The sequence below is a fragment of the Carcharodon carcharias genome, chromosome 18 (genome assembly GCF_017639515.1).
Source record: "Carcharodon carcharias isolate sCarCar2 chromosome 18, sCarCar2.pri, whole genome shotgun sequence".
Classification (NCBI taxonomy): Eukaryota; Metazoa; Chordata; class Chondrichthyes; order Lamniformes; family Lamnidae; genus Carcharodon; species Carcharodon carcharias.
The window spans coordinates 26,077,688-26,098,946 of NC_054484.1; the positions used below are offsets into that span (position 1 = coordinate 26,077,688).

Below are 21,259 nucleotides of genomic sequence, written 5' to 3' on the forward strand. Positions count from 1 at the left end.
AGGACTTGTTCTCATAGAAGTAGCATTTTGAGAAGGCATTTCTTCTATCCTGGACTTTACTCACCTTAATCTGCACTTCCCTGCTGTCAGCCTTCATGCATCATGCAGCTAACAGCACCAGCTGACTTCTCCTCTGCCACATTCCACTTCACAGGGCAGAGGGGATGGACACAGTGCTCCAGCTAGAAGGAGGGGATAGCCCCAACAAAAAGGAATTCAGGCAGTGGACCAGCTCTCTCGACATGACAGAGCAGCAATGTCTCAGGAGACTTGGGTTTTCATGCAGGTATTGCTGACATCTGCAGCCTTTAAAAACAAGAACTCTTTCCATGTGGGCTAATTTCTTCACTTCAGGATCTATCCACGGATTTTTTTTTGGTTTCTTTATTCTTTTAGGATGTGGCATTTGTTGCCTATCCTTAATTGTCCTTGAACTAAGTGCCTTGCTAGGCCATTTCAGAGGGTAGTTAAGAGTTAGCCACACCGCTGAGAGTCCAGAGTGACATGTAGGCCAGACTAGGTAAGGATGGCAGATTTCCTTACCTAAAGGACATTAGTGAACTCACCCCACCCCCCCACCACCACCCGCCCCAAACCCCCCTGTAAGTGCATTAATTACATAAATTGGGGAGACGGTGGTGTAGTGGTAATGTCACTGAACTAATCCAGAAAGCCAAGGCTAATGCTCTGGGTACGTGGGCTCAGCTCCCACCAAGGCAGCTGGTGGAATTTAAATTCAATTAGTAAATCTGGAATTGAGAGCTAAACTCAGTAATGGTGACCATAAAACCATTGTTGATTGCCTTAAAACCCCATCTGGTTCACTAATATCCTTCAGGGAACAAAATTTGCCTTAGAAACATAGAAAATAGGAGCAAGAGTAGGTCATTCAGCCCTTCGAGCCTGCTCTGCCATTCAATATGATCATGGCTGATCCTCTATCTCAACACCATACTCCTGTGCTCTCTCCATACTCCTTGACGCCTTTAGAGTCCAGAAATCTATTTCATTCTTAAATATATTCAGTGACTTGGCCTCCACAGCCTTCCATGGTAGAAAATTCCACAGATTCACCACCCTCTGAGTGAAGAAGTTTCTCCTCATCTCAGTCCTAAGTGGTCCCCATATCCCGAGACTGTGATCCCTTGTTCCCGACCCCCCCAGTCAGAGGAAACATCATCCCTGCATCCAGTCTGTCCATCCCTGTCAGAATTTTATAACTTTCAATGAGATCCCCTCTCATTCTTCTAAACTCCAGTGAATACAGACCTGGTTGGCCCAATCTCTCCTCATACGACAATCCTGCCATCGCAGAAATCTGTCTGGTGAACCTTCACTTCACGCCCTCCAAGGCAAGTATATCTTTCTTAGGTAAGGAGACCAAAACTGTAATTCAAGTGTGCTCTCACCAAGGTCCTGTACAGCTGCAGTAAGACATCCTCTCACAACGAAGGCCAACATACCTTTTGTCTTTTAACTGCTTACCGCACCTGCATGCTTGCTTTCAGTGATTGGTGTACAAGGACACCCAGGTCTTTCTTGTACATCAACATTTCCCAATCTATTACCATTTAAATAATACTCTGCCATTCTGTTCTTCCTACCAAAGTGGATGACTTCACACTAATCCACATTATACTGCATCAGCCAGGTATTTGCCCACTCAATCTGTCTAAATTGCCTTGAAACCTCTTAACACCCTCCTCACCGCTTACATTCCCACCAAGTTTCATGTCATCAACAAACTTGGAAATACTACATTTGGTTCCCTCATCCAAATCATTGATATATATTGTGAATAGCTAGGACCCAACTGATCCCTGCGGTACCCCATTAGCCACCGCCTGCCACTCCAAAACAGACCCATTTATTCCTACTCTCTGTTTCTTATCTGCTAACCAGTTCTCAATCCATGCCAATATATTATCCCCCAATCCCATGTGCTTTAATTTTACACACTAACCTCTTCTATGGGACTTTATCAAAAGCATTCTGAAAATCCAAATACACCATATCCACTGGTTCTCTATTATCTATTCTGCTAGCTATGGCCTCAAAACCTCTAGTAGGTTTGTCGATCATGATTTCCCTTTCATAAATCCATGTTGACTTTGTTTAATCCCGTTGATATTTTCCAAGTATCCTGTTATCACATCGTTTATGATAGACTCTAGCATTTCCCCTACTACTGATGTTAGGCTAACCAGTCTGTAATTTGTTGTTTTCTCCCCCCACCACCACCCACCTTTTCTAAATAGTGGAGTTACATTTGCCATCCTCCAATCTGCCAGGGCTGTTCCAGACATCCTTATCTGGTCTGGCTACACGTGACTCCAGACCCACAGCAACGTGGTTGACTCTTAAATGCCCTCTGAAATGGCCCAGCAGGCCACTCAGTTGTATCAAAGTGCTACAAATACTACAGCACTGTGAGTGTACCTACACCACATGGACTGCAACGGTTCAAGAAGGCAGCTCACCATCACCTTCTCAAGGGCAATTAGGGATGGGCAATAAATGCTGGCCTAGTCAGCGATGCCCACATCCCATGAACAAATAAATTAAAAAATAAATAAAGTTCTACCCACTGACACTGGAAAATCCTACTTCAGTATCAGAGCCAGATATCAGGTACAGATATCACATGCAAAAAAGTTACCACAACATTTTTCGATGGAAGCTCTGATAGGACATGCTGATTTTAATATTATTAGATCAGTGTCGTCCCATTGGATTTTGATACTCACTAAACTTGTGGCGATCAGGTCACCATATTTGCCACATGATACCAAATATATGCAATGTTAATTGAAGGAATGCACAATCTTTTGAAAATAGGTTTGAGGTTTTAAAACATCAACTATCAACACTGATAGACTCACTGCCAGAGTCAGGAGAACAGCTTGAAAGGTGTTTTGTAATCCAACTGGTTCACAAAGCAAGCCTACTGTATACACTCTCAAGAGGTAGTGACAATTGTTGACTAAAGTGTTCTGTTTCTAACAAAAAAAACAAATTTCTTCAAAAGTACAACTGTTCCTATTTTATCAGTGTTGATATATTAGGCTACAGGGTTGGGAAAAGAATCAATAAATCTCTATGTATTGGCTTCTGCATTCTGACTTTTGCCTTGCTTACGCCCTGTTGTCTGCATTTTTGAACAAAGTGTCTGGACATTTAATCAACCTCCTGTAATCTATCCTCTTGGGCTATTAATTTTAATCACTCGTTTCAGCAGATCTATTAAGATGAAGGCTGAACACATTTGGATGTGGCTGCACAGCCCTAGCTTGTCAAATTTGCACATTGAACTCTCATTGGCAGCCATGCAGTGCTGTCCATTGCTCAGGTACATCAAATGATTTGTGAAAACTGCTAACTACCAGTTAAATAAATTCTTCAATTAGCATCCCTTGCATCACAAGACTACCTAAGAAAATTTCAAAAACAATCAGACCACTGTCATTCCAAAGGCTGGCGCTGCTTTGACAGCACTTCACAGATCTAAATATATCATTATTTAGAGGCATCCAGAGAGAACAGAACAGCTAAGGTAACAAACAGCCAACTATTTCTTGAGCAAGTGACCCTTCAGCTTAGAAACCTAATAACTAAATTCTGATAAACATAGACGCAGTCTGACTGTTATGTGACTTCTGTCTGACAGCAACATAGTTGATTCTTCCTTGCTCAATTAAGGACAAACAACAAATAGGAGTCTAACAAGTGACACCTGTACTCATACCCAGCATTGAAACTTTGACAACTCTGTATATGTGGTTCTAAAATGAACAGAACCAATTTGTCACATGTCTGGGCAATTCATCACATGTGGCAGTGTTGCCCAATGCAATTGCCATTGTCACAATGACCTTGCTGCTTGCAGACTAACGGACTCAGATCCCAGAAAGAGAAACAGACAAGAAAACAGCAGCCATTGTGGACAGCAAGGATAAACATTGTTCTCTACGGGGAGAAGGAGGGAGAATGGCACTAAGGGAATTGCTCATTCAGAGAACTGGTGCAAAGTAATGGGCTGAATGGCATCCTTCTACACTGTAACAGTTCTGTGATTCTGATAGCTACCAGACAGAATGCAGGTGGAGCTCATTCTCTGGTGGAAGAGATGGGACTGGTGGAGATTTAAAGACACTGGAAGATTTGTCCTGCTGTGACCAAGAGAAGGAGTCACTAGAGTGGGTCTTGCTAATCACAGAATCATTACAGCACAGAAGTTGGTTCAAGGATTCTCAGAAGACTGAGAGAAATTATGTTTGATAGACAATGGATGTTATCATTTAACAAAAAGGAGAAAAGTGAGCCCATTGGAAGATGGGAGTAAGTTTGGATTGGTTTCTGTAAAGTCTACAATTCTGCGGAGAGTGCAGTGTGATGTATAAACATGGCATGGGGTTTTTGGTCATGGTAGGAAATTAAGGGTGATATCTTTTCTGTAGTTTAGTGTATTAGTTGCTTCCTAAGTAATGTTTAATTGATGTTGCTTTTAGTGTGTTTGTTACAATAGAGGTCTTAAAACGTGAAATCTTGGGTAGTCCTTTGAGTCAGTCAATGGGAATTCAAATCTCATTTCAAAAGTTATTGGTATATACGGGAATCACAACAGCACCAACTGTGTGTAGTTTGTCCACAGGCAATAAAAGAAAATGAAAGTTAGCACTCCAGGCAGCTGGCCCTCTCTGCTTTACAAAGAAAAAAACATGCAAGGGACAGTGTTGGACAATGTGATCGATTGGCCCGTTAGGATACTAGCAGAAATCCAACTGACGCAAAATCTCATCTTGTTCGAGATTAATTTCTTGAGCTCCTGGTTGGAACAGCAAACTAGAATATCAATTTTTGTGATGTTACCGTTTTAAAATGTAAATCACTTAGATGGTGTTAGTGTTTGGAAGTAATCCACAGCATTAAAACTGAATACAAAAAAAATTAATAGTGAAGAATTATTATTGTAATAAGAAAATAGCTTGCATTACACAATTTATGCTCAAGTTTATATTCAATATATTCTATTTACATTTTTACCAGAGCTTAAATATGCTTAACTGTCAAATCCTCATTAAACATGTTTTAGATAGCAGTCTCTTGTTGTACTAAACTGTATATTCCAAGTGGGTTGCAGGTTTGATTGCTGGTCTGGTCTCAGTGCATTGGAGTGCTGACTGGTCTCTGCCATTCTACTTGGAAAGAGAAAGCTGTCTAAGGTAGCCCCCACCCCTCCAATCTCTAATCAGCAACCAAGGCATTGTGCAAACCTATAAGAGTTAAATTGTTTTTAAGAAAGTCTATTGTAAAATAATACACACATGAATAACAACAACAGTGGCTTCTCCCACCGACACTGTTAACTCTAGAGTTCTCCAAGTGTTTATTGTTGGCCTCCTTTTCTTCCTCACCCGAGTTTTCTCTTTTGCAGAATAGGAAGTCCAAAGCTCTCCAGCTCAGCTGGAAATCTCAGACAGAAGGCTCACCACCTTCTCGGGGTGAGCAGAAATGAGCAATAAATGTGGCCTTGTCAGCACTGCCCATATCCAGAGAACAATACATTTCAAAAATTCTCATTTGGTAGCACAGAACTTGATTATTGCTGAAAACAAAAAGACATTTTTTGTCAGAGCTTTTCGTCTTGCACTCATCAGGACAATTAGCAAGAAAATACCAATGTCTGGAGAAATATGTTGTTTTCCCCGGACATTGGTATTTTCTTGTGAATCGTCCTGATGAGTGCAAGACGAAAAGCTTTGACAAAACTGTCTCTGTTTTCAACAATACTCATTTTGAAAAGCTGCCCCAAGCTGTTTGGTTGCCACCTATTGCATTGTTGCTGATGCCTGACTACCCTTGCTGTAGTACACTGACCAGGGCTGTAGACAGTACTGTGGGTGAGACTGCACATTTGCTTTGTATGAACTCATTGTAACCTCCTGGGAATTGGGCTCTATCCCTGTGGCTACATTTCCCAAGATCCAGTTAAATTTCCTTACTGATGTTGCATACTTCTCTTTCGGTTTCACTGAATTATTCTCCTGTGATGTGTTCTGTAACCTAGAGCCATTTACATTAGATATTACCAACTGCTATGTATTTTCCCTAATCTCATTACCTTGCACGCGTCCACATTAATTGCTTTCTGCCATTCATCTCCCCAACAAGCTAGATCTCTTAGTATATTTGTGTTGTCATTTTCCTGTTGTTGAAATCCCTCTCCAATTTTGTTTAAGCTGCAAACTTAGCATTTTTTCCCCATTCCACACTATTCATGAACAACAATGACCAAGTGCTGATCCCTGAGGCATCCTGCTAGTAACTCCTTGCCACATCCACACAGCTCCATTCACAACACAGCTCCATTTCAGAAGCTTCCTTCCTTTTCTATGCTCATCTATTTTGTCCCATCAGGTGGACAACACAGAAACAGGCCAAATGGTCTGTGTTGTTGTTTATACTCCACACAAGATCCCTCACACCCCACATCATTTTAACCCTATCAGCATATTCTTCTATTCCTTTTCCCCCTCATCTGCTTATCCCCTTCGATGCAGTGATGCTTTTTGCCTCAACTATTCTTTCTTGCAGCAAATTCCACATTCTTACCACTCTTCGGGTGAAAATGTTTCTCCTCAAATCCCTTTTGAAATTATTAATGATTTTCTTAAACTTAAGACCCTTTGTTCTGGCCTCACCCACAAGTGTAAAAAATACTCTACATCTACTCTATTAAAACCTTTCATTATCTTAAAAATCAGGTTACCTCTCAGTCTTTTTCAACCCCATGCCTGGAGAAATGAACTAAGTACTTGGTTTGTTTTTCTTAATTACCATATTAAGCTGTGTGACTATTTTTTTAGGGTTTTTGCTCTTTGCCCCTCTGCCCCATTCAGGCTCTTTGTTAGCCAAACAAGACATGGTTTTCCTTATTCTTCCCACCACCAAAATGGGCAATAAATGTTGGCCTATCCAACGACTCCCACATCCCATGAATGAATTTTTAAAAAGCCGCCCCCTCATGTTTATCTACATTAAAATTAATTTACCACTTATACGCCTATTCTGCCAATGAATTGATGTCTTCCTGTATTTGATTGCATCCTTCCTTTGCAGTAACTACCCTCCCAATTGAGTGTTGTCCATAAATTTTGAAATACGTACTCCCAATTCCTGAGTCAAATATGTTAAGTAATCCCAGCACTGATCTCTGTGGAAAACCACTTGCCAATCCAGGTGGCTACCTTAACTATTGGGTCAAAACCCTGGAACTCCCTTCCTAACAGCACTGTGGGTGTTCCTACAACCCATGCACTGTAACAGTTCAAGAAGGCAGGTCCCCACCGCCTTCTCAAGGCCAATTAGGGATGAGCAATAAATGCTGGGCTAGCCAGAGATGCCTGGGTCCAATGAACAAATAACCCTAACCCTACTCTAGTTCCTGTTTTGTGGTCAGATTCCTATTCATTCTGCCTCCTGTCCCAACTCCACATGTTCTGATTTTAATCATGCAGCATCGTACTGAAGGACTTTTGAAAATCTAAATATATTGCCTTTAGAAAATGACAAACACTGACTATACAGTGATTGTGCCCCTTTGGTAGATATATACATTTAACACCACATCAGCTGTCAAAGTTCCAAATACAGAGCCCTTAAATTTCACCGTATGCTCAATCTTCGTGATTTTCTCCTGTTAAGAACGCAACTGGAATAATTTCTTCAGGAGGGCGAACTTCAAGTATCCACGGCAACTGAGGATGGTTTTCAAGCGATACAGCAAGCTTTCTATTAATGCAGTCCCCACTTCACCACTGGGCCAGATTTTCTTTTTAAAATACACAAGGTCTTGAGGTTCTCAATGTATCAGTAAGGTAAAACAAAACACCATCCAGTACAGTTTCCAGCCACAGATTAGAAGTGGCCAGATGCAATCCCCTGCCTGTGCTGAATTAGCTAATCTCAGCCAAGACAGTGTTTTAGTTGATACCGTTGGTGTCAGTGTAGCTGAGTTAGCCAGAATTCCTACTCTTGATCACTTTCCCATGATTCCTGCTGGAAAGCATGCAGTTGGTCAACAGGCAAAGTTCAGGTCTAGCTGTGAAACCTCTCCAGGGTTAAATATCCTACCAACAGGTTCCACCTAGGTACTTTATGAGGAATGGTCAGTGAGGCAATGTTTCAAATGCTACCCAAGGAACCATATCCCAAACCTGACTCCTATTGCCAGAATCGGAAATAGCTGCAGTAACTGCTTACTGCAATCAGAAAGTACATAACCTCTGTACAAATTCCCCGAGCATAAATCAAAGGAATGTAACATTAAAGAGGTCCAAATGCAGGAATTTAATTGTTTCTTTGTAGTACCTTGCAAAGGATAAATCTTTTTTGGAATTCAAAATGTCACATTTCAAAATAAAACAGAACCTGAACTTGGCAGTCAGCTTATTGTGCTTATTTTTTTAAAAATAAATTACTGCATGAAATCGAATCCACTGATTTACTTCTCAAAATCTTTAAAATTCACCCTAATTTTCTGTTATGCATTTTGCATTAATGAGCTGGAAACAATTAAATGTCTTTTTTTAAATATCGTTCATCCACGAGTACCTTTTGGAATAATTTTAACATTTTGATTGCTTTGAAATTAAGTAGCCTGAAGAACATCTCCCTTGAGGCTACAATATGCTACTTCCAGTAAGATTGCTGCTGCATGAAGGATTTTATAATTAACCTAATTATTTTTTCTACAATGTTTCATATGCATTAAGGCAAAAACATTTGTAATTTTTAAGTCAGCTGGGTACAGCACATTTTTTAATAACACATTAAATAAATGAAAATCTTTTAGCTAAAGATAGAAGAACCTCTCGAACATTAGAGTCAATGTTATTCTCTTAACTTCTTGCACTGTTTCCCACTGATGTTTGTAATTGCTGTCACAACATGTTTCAATTTATTTTGCAGTGTGTGTCTGATGAGTAAGATTTCCACTGATAACACAATTCTACATCCGTGCAATAACTCCCGGAGCAGAGACCAAAACATTCCCAGTTTTCTTAAAAAGAGCAATAATTTTTTTGTGCATTTGGGAGATTCAGTTAAGCCTATTAAACTTCAACTACAGGTCAAATATCCTTGCATCCAAAAACCGAATGATTTTTGAAGAGGTTGCAGTTAATTTGTAAGCTGATAAAGCAATGTAATATTATATTAGAGGTGTAATAAGGTGTCAACAGTTAAGAGGTAGCATATGTGAGAGTTAGCAGCTGAAAAAGCAACCTAGTATTTGTAGACTATAGCTAGCCTAGGTTTAGGCAATTGTAATGTAAGTAGGCCTAGGTCAACCGTATATACAGTAGATCCAAAAACTGAAAACATCTGAAAACTGAAATGCAATCAGCCCCAAGGATTTTGGATAAAGAATGCTCAACCTGATTCAAAATACTTTAATGGACCTTTGGAATTTTTATTCACCCAGCATGAAAATATTTTCTTCAATCAGTGGCAATGATTTAGGCTTGTTGCTACGCTTGTAAATTCCACCCGATTCGACACTGCTGCACATTTCTACCGGGGTCTTTAAAGCCCGACTTTCACAGAAACGCACAGCACAGCATCCATTGGAGAACTCTGTCAGAGCACAGTAGAGTCGGGGTAGACAAGACACACCTTTTATGGCACGAGCTGCCATGTAAGTTTAAAGGTCCACTTTTGAATGTTGGCAAGGTGGGTGAGTGGGGCAAGAGTAGTGAGGTAGGTAAGGGTTGGTGGTCAGTTGTGTAGTTACCAGATATTAGACTAGGTTTTGATCTAACTTTTCCTGGTTAACTAACCAGGTAAGTCCCACGAAACTGTCCAAAGTCTCTGACTCTAACTCTGAATCGAAGACATTCGTGCAGATTCCCGGGGAGCAGACTTGCACATTGGAAGTTAAAACTTCCCAGGCATTTCCCACACAGGTCTGTGCATCAGGACTTCCACAGGGTCCCAAAGTGCATATTCAGTCCTAGGTCCAGTCTCCGACAATCCAGAGGCCAGAAGAATTGGCTGATGGTCAAACATGACAAAACTTTTTTAATAAAACTGGAAGTAAATAAAGTACTCTGGTAAACTTAAATGGATCTTAATATTTATGTTATTTACATAACACACAGGGATTTTGGTGAAATATTTGCATCTATTCAACTTAAATTTCCTGTAGATTTTACTGTTGCTGCAAATTTTGCATTAATGAGGGATCTTAGTGCTCGGAAATGGACAGTTTTCCATTCTAGGCAGCCAGTTTTAACAGCAAGCACTCCTAGAGCAGAGCCTCAAACATATGCTCTGGGCTCAAACCTGAAAGAATATGCATTATTGCAGCAATGCGACACACCATATGTCCTGCAACAGCCATTCTGTGACCTCTCTGATTGAAATAGTCTGTTAGTGTCTGTCCTTATGCTCTGACAAACCACACCCATGGAAGAATTGGATTGAGAAAGCCCAAAATCATTTCACACCAGATCCTCATAGCCAAAGGAGACTTGCATTCTTCAGAGACTGAACCAGCACTCAAGTACCAGAGATGTGAGGTCAATATCTTTGCACCATCCTGGCCTATACTTGTATTTTATGACATTTCCCCCTCAATTCTAAATCGTGAAAATGCTGGATGAAGCTCTTATTAATATTTCTGATACTTAAGTCCAAATACGTTGCTTAATTTTAAACAAAAAAAGGTTCACACAATTTTGTCCTTCATTTTCAGAAGTGTGATAAGGCAGGGCTGCTCATCCATCTGAAACGTCGACTGTTTCTCTCTTGACAAATGCTGCCAGAACTGAGTGTTGAGAATTTTCTGCTTTTATTTCAGTTTCCCAGCACCCAAAGTATTTTGGCCAGATCAAACTTGAGTTCAAAAGTATCAATGAGTGATCTTCAGCTTATCCAGAATAACAAAATGTGGCAAGTTATCTTTTAACAATATATCAATAAGACATATTTAGAATCAACACTAGCCAATTATTTACAGGTTAAAATATGACAATAATCCAAAATTACAAGCAAAACAAAAAAATGTCCTTTTCCCTTTAAACTGGGATAGTAGGGCATTGCCCACATTTTAGTCCTGATTTCAAAAGCTACAATCAGAGCTATTTTTAATCAGAAGTTATTTCAGCAAATGAGCACAAATCGCTTCTGTATGAGGGGGAAAATTGCCCGCGCTCCTGGATAAAATGGTGGTTGGGGCAATGGGAAATCGTTCTGAAATTCAAATGACATGTAGAGTTGTGTGAAAGACTTTTCCTTTGTTATGCTAACCAGCCACACTTCACACAACTCATCAAAGCAGTGATAAAAACAAAAGAACTGCGGATGCTGGAAATCCAAAACAAATACAGAATTACCTGGAAAAACTCAGCAGGTCTGGCAGCATCGGCGGAGAAGAAAAGAGTTGATGTTTCGAGTCCTCATGACCCTTCGACAGAACTTGAGTTCTGTCGAAGGGTCATGAGGACTCGAAACATCAACTCTTTTCTTCTCCGCCGATGCTGCCAGACCTGCTGAGTTTTTCCAGGTAATTCTGTTTTTGTCATCAAAGCAGTGTTCCCTTTACAGCGGAAGGTTTCTGCTCTTCATTATTTCATCTATACACTGCAATTGTAAACAAGCTTCTCTCTGTTGCGATGGTCAGAAATAATGAACAGGAGAAATTTGCCTCCTCTGTCCTCATCTCATTCAAACAGGAAATTGGTCCTTTTTCTTTAAAAAGTAAATAAATTAAATTACCGATTCTGTTTTTGACAAATAAATATTTGCACTTATGAAAACTCAGCAGGCAACACAAAAACGCCTCAAACATTTACAATTTGTTTGCTAACAAATTTCACTTGAAGTGGCTGTGTTGTTGCTAATTAATTCAAAGTCAGACTGTGTCCACTTGTGACAAAGATCCTTCTTAATATTGTTCCGAGTAAGTTCAATAAGCTGCTTCTCTAAACCTTGTATTCTTCGCAATAAAGTGTCATTTTGTGTTTTATAATTGTCCCTTTCTTTAGTCGTTAGTTTTAGCAAGGTCTTCAGGATCTCCAGTTGACTGTTATCTGGTGTGGAGCAGAGGTCACTGTGTTTGCCAGCGGGCTTCGAGAGTGGCAGTGCTTGTTGCTGTTGGAACAGGGAGCTAACGTCTGATTCATTCACAAAATCAGCAGCATCTTCTTCCGCTATTTTTAAACAAAATGGTAGCGTCATAGGCTCTGCATCAAATGGTTGTTGAAAAGATCCACCAAGTAAGTTTTCGCCATCATAGGCAGAATCTTTGGAATGATCTTCAACTTCAGACTTCATCCTTGACAAGTCAACATCCCCTTCATGTCTTTCGTTGTGTTTTTCTTGAGAGACAATTCTGTCACATTCTTCCATACATGGCAGTCCTACCCCTGATCGAATAGTCATTTTGATTTCTCCTTGTCCATTTGAGATTCCTGTTGTGGCCACAGCACGATTAGACAGAACCTGGGCGGCATCGTCCACCTTTAGTCCTTTCAAGCTCTGATTTTTGGGCTTTGAGAGAAGATTTGCATTCACGTGGCTGGAAACACACAAAATAAAGATCATTTTAATCCAAGGGCTCAATATAAATTAACTTCACCAATGGTTGTGACTTTTAAACCTGTTGTATAGGTTTCGAAAACTGACCAGTATTTTTATGATGCAAGCGTTAGCATGGCTCAGCCATGACCAGACTCAGAAAGTTACGGATTCCAGCCCCATTCCAGTCTTTTACATATAACCTGGTCTGACAATTCAGTGAATTGCTGAGGAATTGAGTCATCAGATTTGTCATCCTTTGGGTTTAATGTTGGGCAAGGATCTGTCTGCTTATTCAGGTGGATACTAAAGATCTAGTGGCACTATTCAAAGATGATCTGCTAGTGTTCTGGCTAACATTTTCCTTCAACCAACATCTCCAACATTGCTGTGTGTGAGACCATGCCATGTTTGAAATGGCAACCATATTTGCTTACATTTAAACAGTGCCTCCACTGTAATTTGTGTATGTGACAAGTTTCAGGCCGTTTCTGAGAAAGATGAGGCTCTTGCAGGAACATAGTAGCAGGAGTAGGCCATTTAGCCCGTTAAGTTTGCTCCGCCACTCAGTTAGATCATGGCTGATCATCTATCTCAACACCACTTTCCCACAAATCCCTTGATGTCATTATTCTCCAGAAATCTATTGATTTCTGTCTTGAACATGCTCAGTGATTGAGCTTTCACAGTCCTCTGGGATACCGAATTCCAAAGATTCACCACCCTCTGAGTGAACTCCTCCTCATCTCAGTCTTAAATGGCGTGTCCCTTATTCTCACCTGTGGATGGTACCAATGTCAAAAAAAGTAACAGTTCCCATGGCAGCCTAATATGTAATGAAGCAGCTCTGGGCCAAACAAACTATATGCCTTAATGTTACATTAATACTCTACAGGCATCAAGATCTAGCAATGCCTTCTTTCTCATTAAGATGAAAACATACTGATCAAGAAAATTCTCCTGATTCAGAAACTCTCCTCCCTCTATGCCCTTCAGACTTTTAATATTCCAGTTAATATTGGGATAACTAAAGCCACCACCACACCCCCCCACCGCCCTCCCCCCAACCCCTTATCACTACTCTATAGTTTGTGCATCTCTCTAATTTTCCAGCAAATTTGCTCCACTATGTATTTTCCCTCTAATTGGTGACCTCTAGAACACATTCAGTGGTGTCATGGTGCCTCCATTGTTTCTTAATTCTAACCAAATAGATTCTGTTCTTGACCTCTCCAGGACATCACCTCTCTCTAGCAGTGCAGTATTCCCCTTAATCGATACAGCCACACCCTCTTTCTCTTCATCACTATCTTTCCTGAACACCTCATCTCCAGGGATATTTAGTACACAGTCCTGCCCTTTTTTGAGCGAAGTTTCTACTATCACCACATTCCATGTGGCTATTAGCTCCTTCAGCATGCCAACCTTACAACACTTATTTATCACACATGCACTGTGAACCTAATTTTGAGCTTGTTATATAACCTTAGTCTATACCCTTAGAATTTCTTACTTTATTGCTGTCTTGACAATCCTTCTGCACCTCATTTCTCCTTTCTAATGCTGCACGCTGTGCACCTGGTTTCTCCTTTCTGATGCACATCCTGGCTCCCATTAATAGACTGATCCCTTACAGTTTCTTACTTCATTGCAATCTGTCTCTACAATCCTTGTGCGCCTCATTTCTCTTTTCTAATGCTACACCCTGGCTCCCATCCAGACTCCCCAACAGCACTAGCAAACAGTCAAGAGGACATTGGCCCCATGCTCTGTTGAGGGGTAATCGATCTTAATTTTTGATTTAAAAAAAAAAATTCCAACAATAATTAAATTTTGAAAAGAATAAGACTCCACATTTCTAAAAGCAATTATCAGGGCTAGAGAGGTTGTTTGGCAGTAATTAAGCATTATCAAGCCACTAAGAATTCATCATACCTGAATTCAGCAGCCATAACTTTTTCTGGAATGTTTAATGGGTAAGCAGAGCAACTTCATGGATTTTAATATCAGTGAGGTACCAGTATGGCACAGCGTATATTGGAGCAGGGCAAATCAGACAGCAACTTCCAGATTCCAGTTTTTAACTACACATGTGCAGACTCCAAAATTTGCTGTCCAATTTACTCCAAAATAATGGTGAGTGCCAATAGCCTCATCATTATTCTTAATGCAAAATCCAAGTTGTTTGTCTCTTTATGTGGCTTTGTGTCAAATTTTGTCTAATAACACCCCCATGAAGCACCTTGGGCTTCACTACAATAAAGGCGCCATGCAGATGCAAGTCATTTTGTCAAGGATGCATTTTCCTTTTAAACATTGCAATTGATTTTGTATCCACGGCCTTCTGAGGCGGTGGAACCCACATTCTCTCAAACTTCTGTGTGAATAGTCTTTTTTTTTCTGAATTCGCTTTTTAACTGACTTAAAATTAAATGCATTATGAATAACATTCATGTAGGTGCAGAGAGATATATCCATTACGTACTAGGCTGAATAATGTCTGACCTGGAAGGAGGCCGCTCCAGAGGATTTAGGTTGGCTTTCCTCTGCCCAGTGAGTGTGGAGTTTGAAGCACATGCTGCTGTAGTTGGGCTATTGCCTGAGTCTGATACAGTATTCTTCCCTGTTACTGCCCATTTTGCAATGGGTTGAGTTAATGTGGCCTCAGATTGAGTGGGACTTGGCTGACCATACAATGCAATGCGAAACGTCTGAGACAGAAAAAATAGCACAAACAACAAGTTACAGTCAGGTTAGTTATCCAATATCACTAGATGTTAAAAAATATAGCAGTATATATTCTTAACAGTACCTATATCACATGTACTGCAGCTGTCCTAGAAGGTGGCTCACCACCATCTTCTCAAGGGCATTTAGGGATGGGCAATTTAGGGAACTGGCCTAGTCAGTAACACCCACATCCCATGAACGAAGTAAAAAAACTGTTTTAAGTATTTAAACTTTCTGGGTTATCTGCTTTTCTAAGTTTGTTCCCTTCTCTCTTGGAGTAAATAAAATAAATGAGGAAGGGACAAATGTTCCACAGGTACTGGTAGGCTTCTCGTGCTTCACCCAAGCGACCTTTCTTCAAGATATCAACTACTGGCAATTAATTTGACTGTGGGAAATGTGAACATTAGCCAGTCTTCACCTGGTGTCTACACATTTCTTCATTCCAATAATGATCATTGGAGGAGGGATTAGGAGTGGAAACTATGGGTTATAGATCTCTCACCCATCCAAAGGATGCTCTGGCCAGTTATGTTCCCTTTTGCTGCCAGGTGCTCCACACAGACTAGGAATGATCCTATGATCTTCCAGACTACGAGGACTTTTTACCAATTGACTGAAAAGAAAGAAATTTTATGCAGCACTTTCTCCACAACCTCTGCCAAATTGTGCACAGCAAGATCCCGCAAGCAGCAATGAAGTAAATGGCCAGATCACCTGTTTTTTTTTTTAAAGTCATTGGTTGAGAGATAAATACTGAGCAGGACACCAAGCACTCTCCTTCGAATAGTATCATAGAATCTTTTATGACCACCTGATGGGGCCCCCTTTTAATGTATCATCCAAAAGGTGGCACATCTCTGATCGTGCAGTCCTTCCTCAATATTACAGCCTACAGTATATACACAAGTCTCTAGATTGTGGCTTGAACTCACAACCTTCTGACTCAGAGGCAAGAGTGCCGGCACTGAGCCATGGCAAAATGAGTGACTGGAAACGTAAGAACATGTGTCTTGTAGTTCTAGAAGCCCTTCCATCACTTGTTTGCTCTGCTTATATCTTAAAAAGGTCAAAAGGCAGAAAAAGAAATTGTGTCTGACAATTAACTAATCTTCAGCCCGTCAGGTCCCGAAAAAACAGCAGCAAAAATGGGTCTCTACTGACATTGGCACGAGAGGTTGTATGATTTGCATTTAGGAGCTTGAAAACCATTCAGCCGTAATCTAAGGCACTCCATTATGGTTAAAAGTGCCATCAAATATTACAGGAGATATTCTGCAAAGTAACCCATAGCAGACTATTTTGTTAGATTAAAGTGGTGACATTGAAATCTAATCTTTTTTAAAAATCTATTACTTGCATGATGACCTTATTATTGTGTGATGCCCATATTCTGCTCATAAATGGTGGTCAAAATGTCGGTCACTCTGTGCAAACATGGTTTGCTAAGCTCCCTCAATACAGCCAGTTTACAGGAAGGCCATCTGTACATTATAAAACTAAATGGGAAGGCTGTGGTCCAGTGAGCTCATTCTGCCAAGGCCCAAGCTACAATATAAAGGTGGATTTTGTGGCAATATCAAGTAGTTCTTCCACCACAATGCAAACATTAGGCACAGTACACACAAGAGGTGCATCCAACATGAGACTTAAATACACATCTTTTTGGTTCCCGGAATGGAGTTGTGAGGGCTGATTCGCTGAGTGGGCAGTGTGGTGAGATGTGGTGCTCACAGCAAACACTGGGAAATCATGGGGATGCAGCCTTTAATTTCTTATCTAGCTCTCTTCACTAGGAGGCAGCATGACAATGCAACTGCAGATCTGAAATGTGCTTTTGAAATTTACAGTTATCCAGAAACTAGATACTGACCATCATTGACAAACATTTTCATAACATCACCCTCGAGGTGAAGCTCTTTTGCATGGGTAACATTCCATGAGGGAGTGGGAGTAATTGGACAGCTCCACCACAGAACCAACATAGGCATGATGGGCTGAATGGCCGATAGTTGTGCTGTATCATTCTATGATTCTTTTCTTGCTGCAGAGGTTGACCCACAGTCTCAATTTCCCCTGTAAATTTATTCAAAAGCCTCTATTTTCTTCAAGCTGACATTTCGACACCTTTACTTTTACAGAAAGAAGTTCAGAGAGGTTTCATTTCCCCACTCCACAGATGCATAAAGCAAATAGAAAAAAGGGATTTTAGGATTATTAAGCCCAAAACCTCACAATCCGTCATCCAGTTGGAAACTGATACTTAGGAAAATAAAATTATCTTTGGTTTGTGGGTTTCGTTCCTCTTTCATAATGTAAAGTCTGTTCACCACAATGCCTGCTGGCACGCCACCTGAAGCCCAAATCTCAGCCCTGGTCCTGAAGCTTCTGCTGATCCTGCTTCCGAATTACAGGTTGCACAAGTGCAACACAATTGACTGCAGCTGCCCAGAGAACCAAACGCAAGGCCCCATTCAAGAGTCAAAGTGCCACTCGGAGCCACAGTCGGGCTGCATTGGGCCTGTTGGCCGTCATCAATTCAACATGAAAATGCTTTGTTTACTGTTTACTGTCTTATTAATAGTATGTTAATTATATTGTTCATATTGTTAAGATACACAGGTGAAGGGCATTGTTTAATTAAGAACTTTGAACGCATATAAACAGGGGCCAGAGGCTTGGCCTAAATAGCCAAGTGGTTATGGTTACGCCTTCTCCTCCATCCCAGAAACATGATAGGGTCCCCCTTGTCCTCACTTATCACCCCACCAGCGTCCGCATTCAAAGGATCATCCTCCGCCATTTCCGCCAACTCCAGCATGATGCCACCACCAAACACATCTTCCCTTCACCCCCCCTATCGGCATTCCGTAGGGATCGCTCCCTCCGGGACACCCTGGTCCACTCCTCCATCACCCCCTACTCCTCAACCCCCTCCAATGGCACCCACCCCATGCCCACGCAAAAGATGCAACACCTGCCCCTTCACTTCCTCTCTCCTCACCGTCCAAGGGCCCAAACACTCCTTTCAAGTGAAGCAGCATTTCACTTGCATTTCCCCCAACTTAGTCTACTGCATTCGTTGCTCCCAATGTGGTCTCCTCTACATTGGAGAGAACAAACGTAAACTGGGCGACCGCTTTGCAGAACGCCTGCGGTCTGTCTGCAAGAATGACCCAAACCTCCCTGTCGCTTGCCATTTTAACACTCCACCCTGCTCTCTTGCCCACATGTCTGTCCTTGGTTTGCTGCATTGTTCCAGTGAAGCCCAACGCAAACTGGAGGAACAACACCTCATCTTCCGACTAGGCACTTTACAGTCTTCCGGACTGAATATTGAATTTAACAACTTTAGGTCTTGAGCTCCCTCCCCCATCCCCACCCCCTTTCTGTTTCCCCCTTTCTTTTTTTTCCAATAAATTATATAGATTTTTCTTTTCCCACCTATTTCCATTATTTTTAAATATTTTAAAATCTTTTATGCTCTCCCCACCCCCACTAGAGCTATACCTTGAGTGCCCTACCATCCATTCTTAATTAGCACATTCGTTTAGATAACATCACCAACTTTAACACCTATGTGTTCTTTTGTTCTATTGTTGTTGACATCTTTTGATGATCTGCTTCTATCACACACCCCCCGCCCCCCCGCTCCACCTCTTTGTCTCTCTATCTCTCCGCCCCCCCACACACACACCTTAAACCAGCTTATATTTCAACTCTTTCTTGGACTCGAACGCAAGTTCTGTCGAAGGGTCATGAGGACTCGAAACGTCAACTCTTTTCTTCTCCGCTGATGCTGCCAGACCTGCTGAGTTTTTCCAGGTAATTCTGTTTTTGTTTTGCTTCTATCACTGCTTGTTTGTCCCTACAACCACACCAACCCCCTCCACTTATCTCTCACTCTCCGCCCCGCCCCACACACCTTAAACCAGCTTATATTTCAACTCTTTCTTGGACTCGAACTCAAGTTCTGTCGAAGGGTCATGAGGACTCGAAACGTCAACTCTTTTCTTCTCCGCCGATGCTGCCAGACCTGCTGAGTTTTTCCAGGTAATTCTGTTTTTGTGTTGAAGTGTTTATGGTACTGGGCTTGCAACCCCAAGATCAAGAGTTCAAATCTCACAATGGCAAACTATGAAAAAATGTAACTTCATCTGAATAGGAACAGATGGAAACGTGTTTGTACTCGAAAGAGTTATAAACAGGGGCCAGCTGGGACACTGGGGTGTGAGGAATGTTGAGGCTGAACAAAGTCAATAAATTCTCTCAGTAAGGAAAAGCTCTGTGTCTTGGCTTAGACTTCACCAGCCAGCTTGGATCCTGTTAACACATCTTACCTGTGCACCTAGCTTCTGTCTCACAGTCTCCTGTTCCTTTTGAAGTGCTTCTGTTTCCTTCTTAATTTGCTTAATGAGCTCTTGAAGAGCTGTAATTTGATAAGCTCCTTGTGAGGTAGGCTGCTGAAAGATAAAAACATCTCAATTCATCTAAAGACTTTTCCAGGACCATTCCCTTCTTGACTTTATTTTACTTATCTCTTTATTAAAGCTACATTGTCACCTTTGTGAAATTTATATCTACAGGTACCGGACCCCATATCCGGGAAGCTCAGGAACACAATGTGCTGCATTTGGGGATTTTACAGATTTGGGGTCCAGGGCCTACCAAATGAAGTATGAAAAATAAAAAACAAAATGGTTTCATTCGAATTGCTGCTCAGGGCACCAGCTTTGAACGTAGCTGGATTTTGGGTCTTTCCAGATTTCAGGATGCCGGGTAAGGGGTGCGGTACTTGTACCAGGAGTAGAGCTGAGGATTGGTCAATCTAACATCATCACCAGGTTGTTTTAACATGCTGGTACCATGGAAGAGAAAACTGAATCACTAATAAGTCAATAAATATTCATATGGCACAACACCCTTTTTACTATGTGATCACAGAGGGAGCAACAAATTTCAATTTATGATTTAAGGAATAAAACAACAATTCCCCATTTAGGATAATTTGACAGCTCCCCAGTCTGCCTTTAAAGTCCAGTCTTCAGACCTGTTCTTACTACACTTGAAAAAGCAAAACAAGGAAAATGTTCTGTAAATTTACCTGTGTTTTTTGCTGTGAAATATTCTTGTGATAATCATTTGGTTCTCTGGGAGGAAACAGAACAAGATAAATTTCTATCCCGTTAACCCACATAACTAAGTCTTTGAGGAGGAGCGCCATTTGGGTTATAGAACATAGCTTTCCAATAATGGAAGGCAAGCTTTAGCCTGTTGCATGAAAGGATACAGGAGGATTCCGGACCAATATTCTTTTATCACCCTGTGTTCAGCCCTCCCTCCAAAAGAAAATGATAAAGCAAGAAGGTGGTTATCAATGGAAGGCAGGACAATAACATGCAGTGTTAGCGTAATAATGCACAGCTTCAAAGGCAAACAGGGCATGAATTTATACAGGACAGTTTCTGAGCCACCAAGGAGGTGCGACTGCCCTCTAACTGGAAGAAGAGATAACCTGTAAGAATAATAAACCCACACCACCCCTGTATAATCACAGAATAACACTGCTCAGGGGGTTGAAAGTTCATACTGATTTTGAAATTAGCACCTTTAAACAAACACCTATTAAAAAGGAGTCCAGTGACTGCATGTTACATCAGTGTACATTCTCCAGTCATCCAACGCCAGCCTATTTCACACTCATTGCTCCCTTCATTCCACTAGTTGTCATTTCGTCAATCACCCCCTAGTACAACATGGCTACTTCCCTCCCTGCCTTCAAAAGTAAGTTGAAGGCCTTTCTCTTTGAAGGTGTTTTTTCTTTCTCCTAACATTCTTCCCTGACCCTTCCCAGACTCTGATGTCTATTAACCACCCACCACTATCCAAAGCACTCATAAGACATCATAAGTACATAATGAACATTATAGAACTGCAAGCTATTGAAATT

The 21,259-nt window shown here is 41.1% G+C and overlaps 1 protein-coding gene across 1 annotated transcript; it reads right to left on the bottom strand.

The window, feature by feature from the left end:
• Nucleotides 1-11,596: 11,596 nt before the first annotated feature.
• LOC121290418 (MORC family CW-type zinc finger protein 3-like) lies at nucleotides 11,597-20,533 on the bottom strand. Its single transcript, XM_041210858.1, has 4 exons — nucleotides 20,414-20,533; nucleotides 19,650-19,772; nucleotides 15,085-15,290; nucleotides 11,597-12,580 (listed from the first exon to the last, which is right to left on the bottom strand). Exons 1-4 carry the CDS (start codon nucleotides 20,531-20,533, stop codon nucleotides 11,866-11,868), a joined length of 1,164 nt encoding a protein of 387 aa, XP_041066792.1. The 3' UTR covers nucleotides 11,597-11,865.
• Nucleotides 20,534-21,259: the final 726 nt, after the last annotated feature.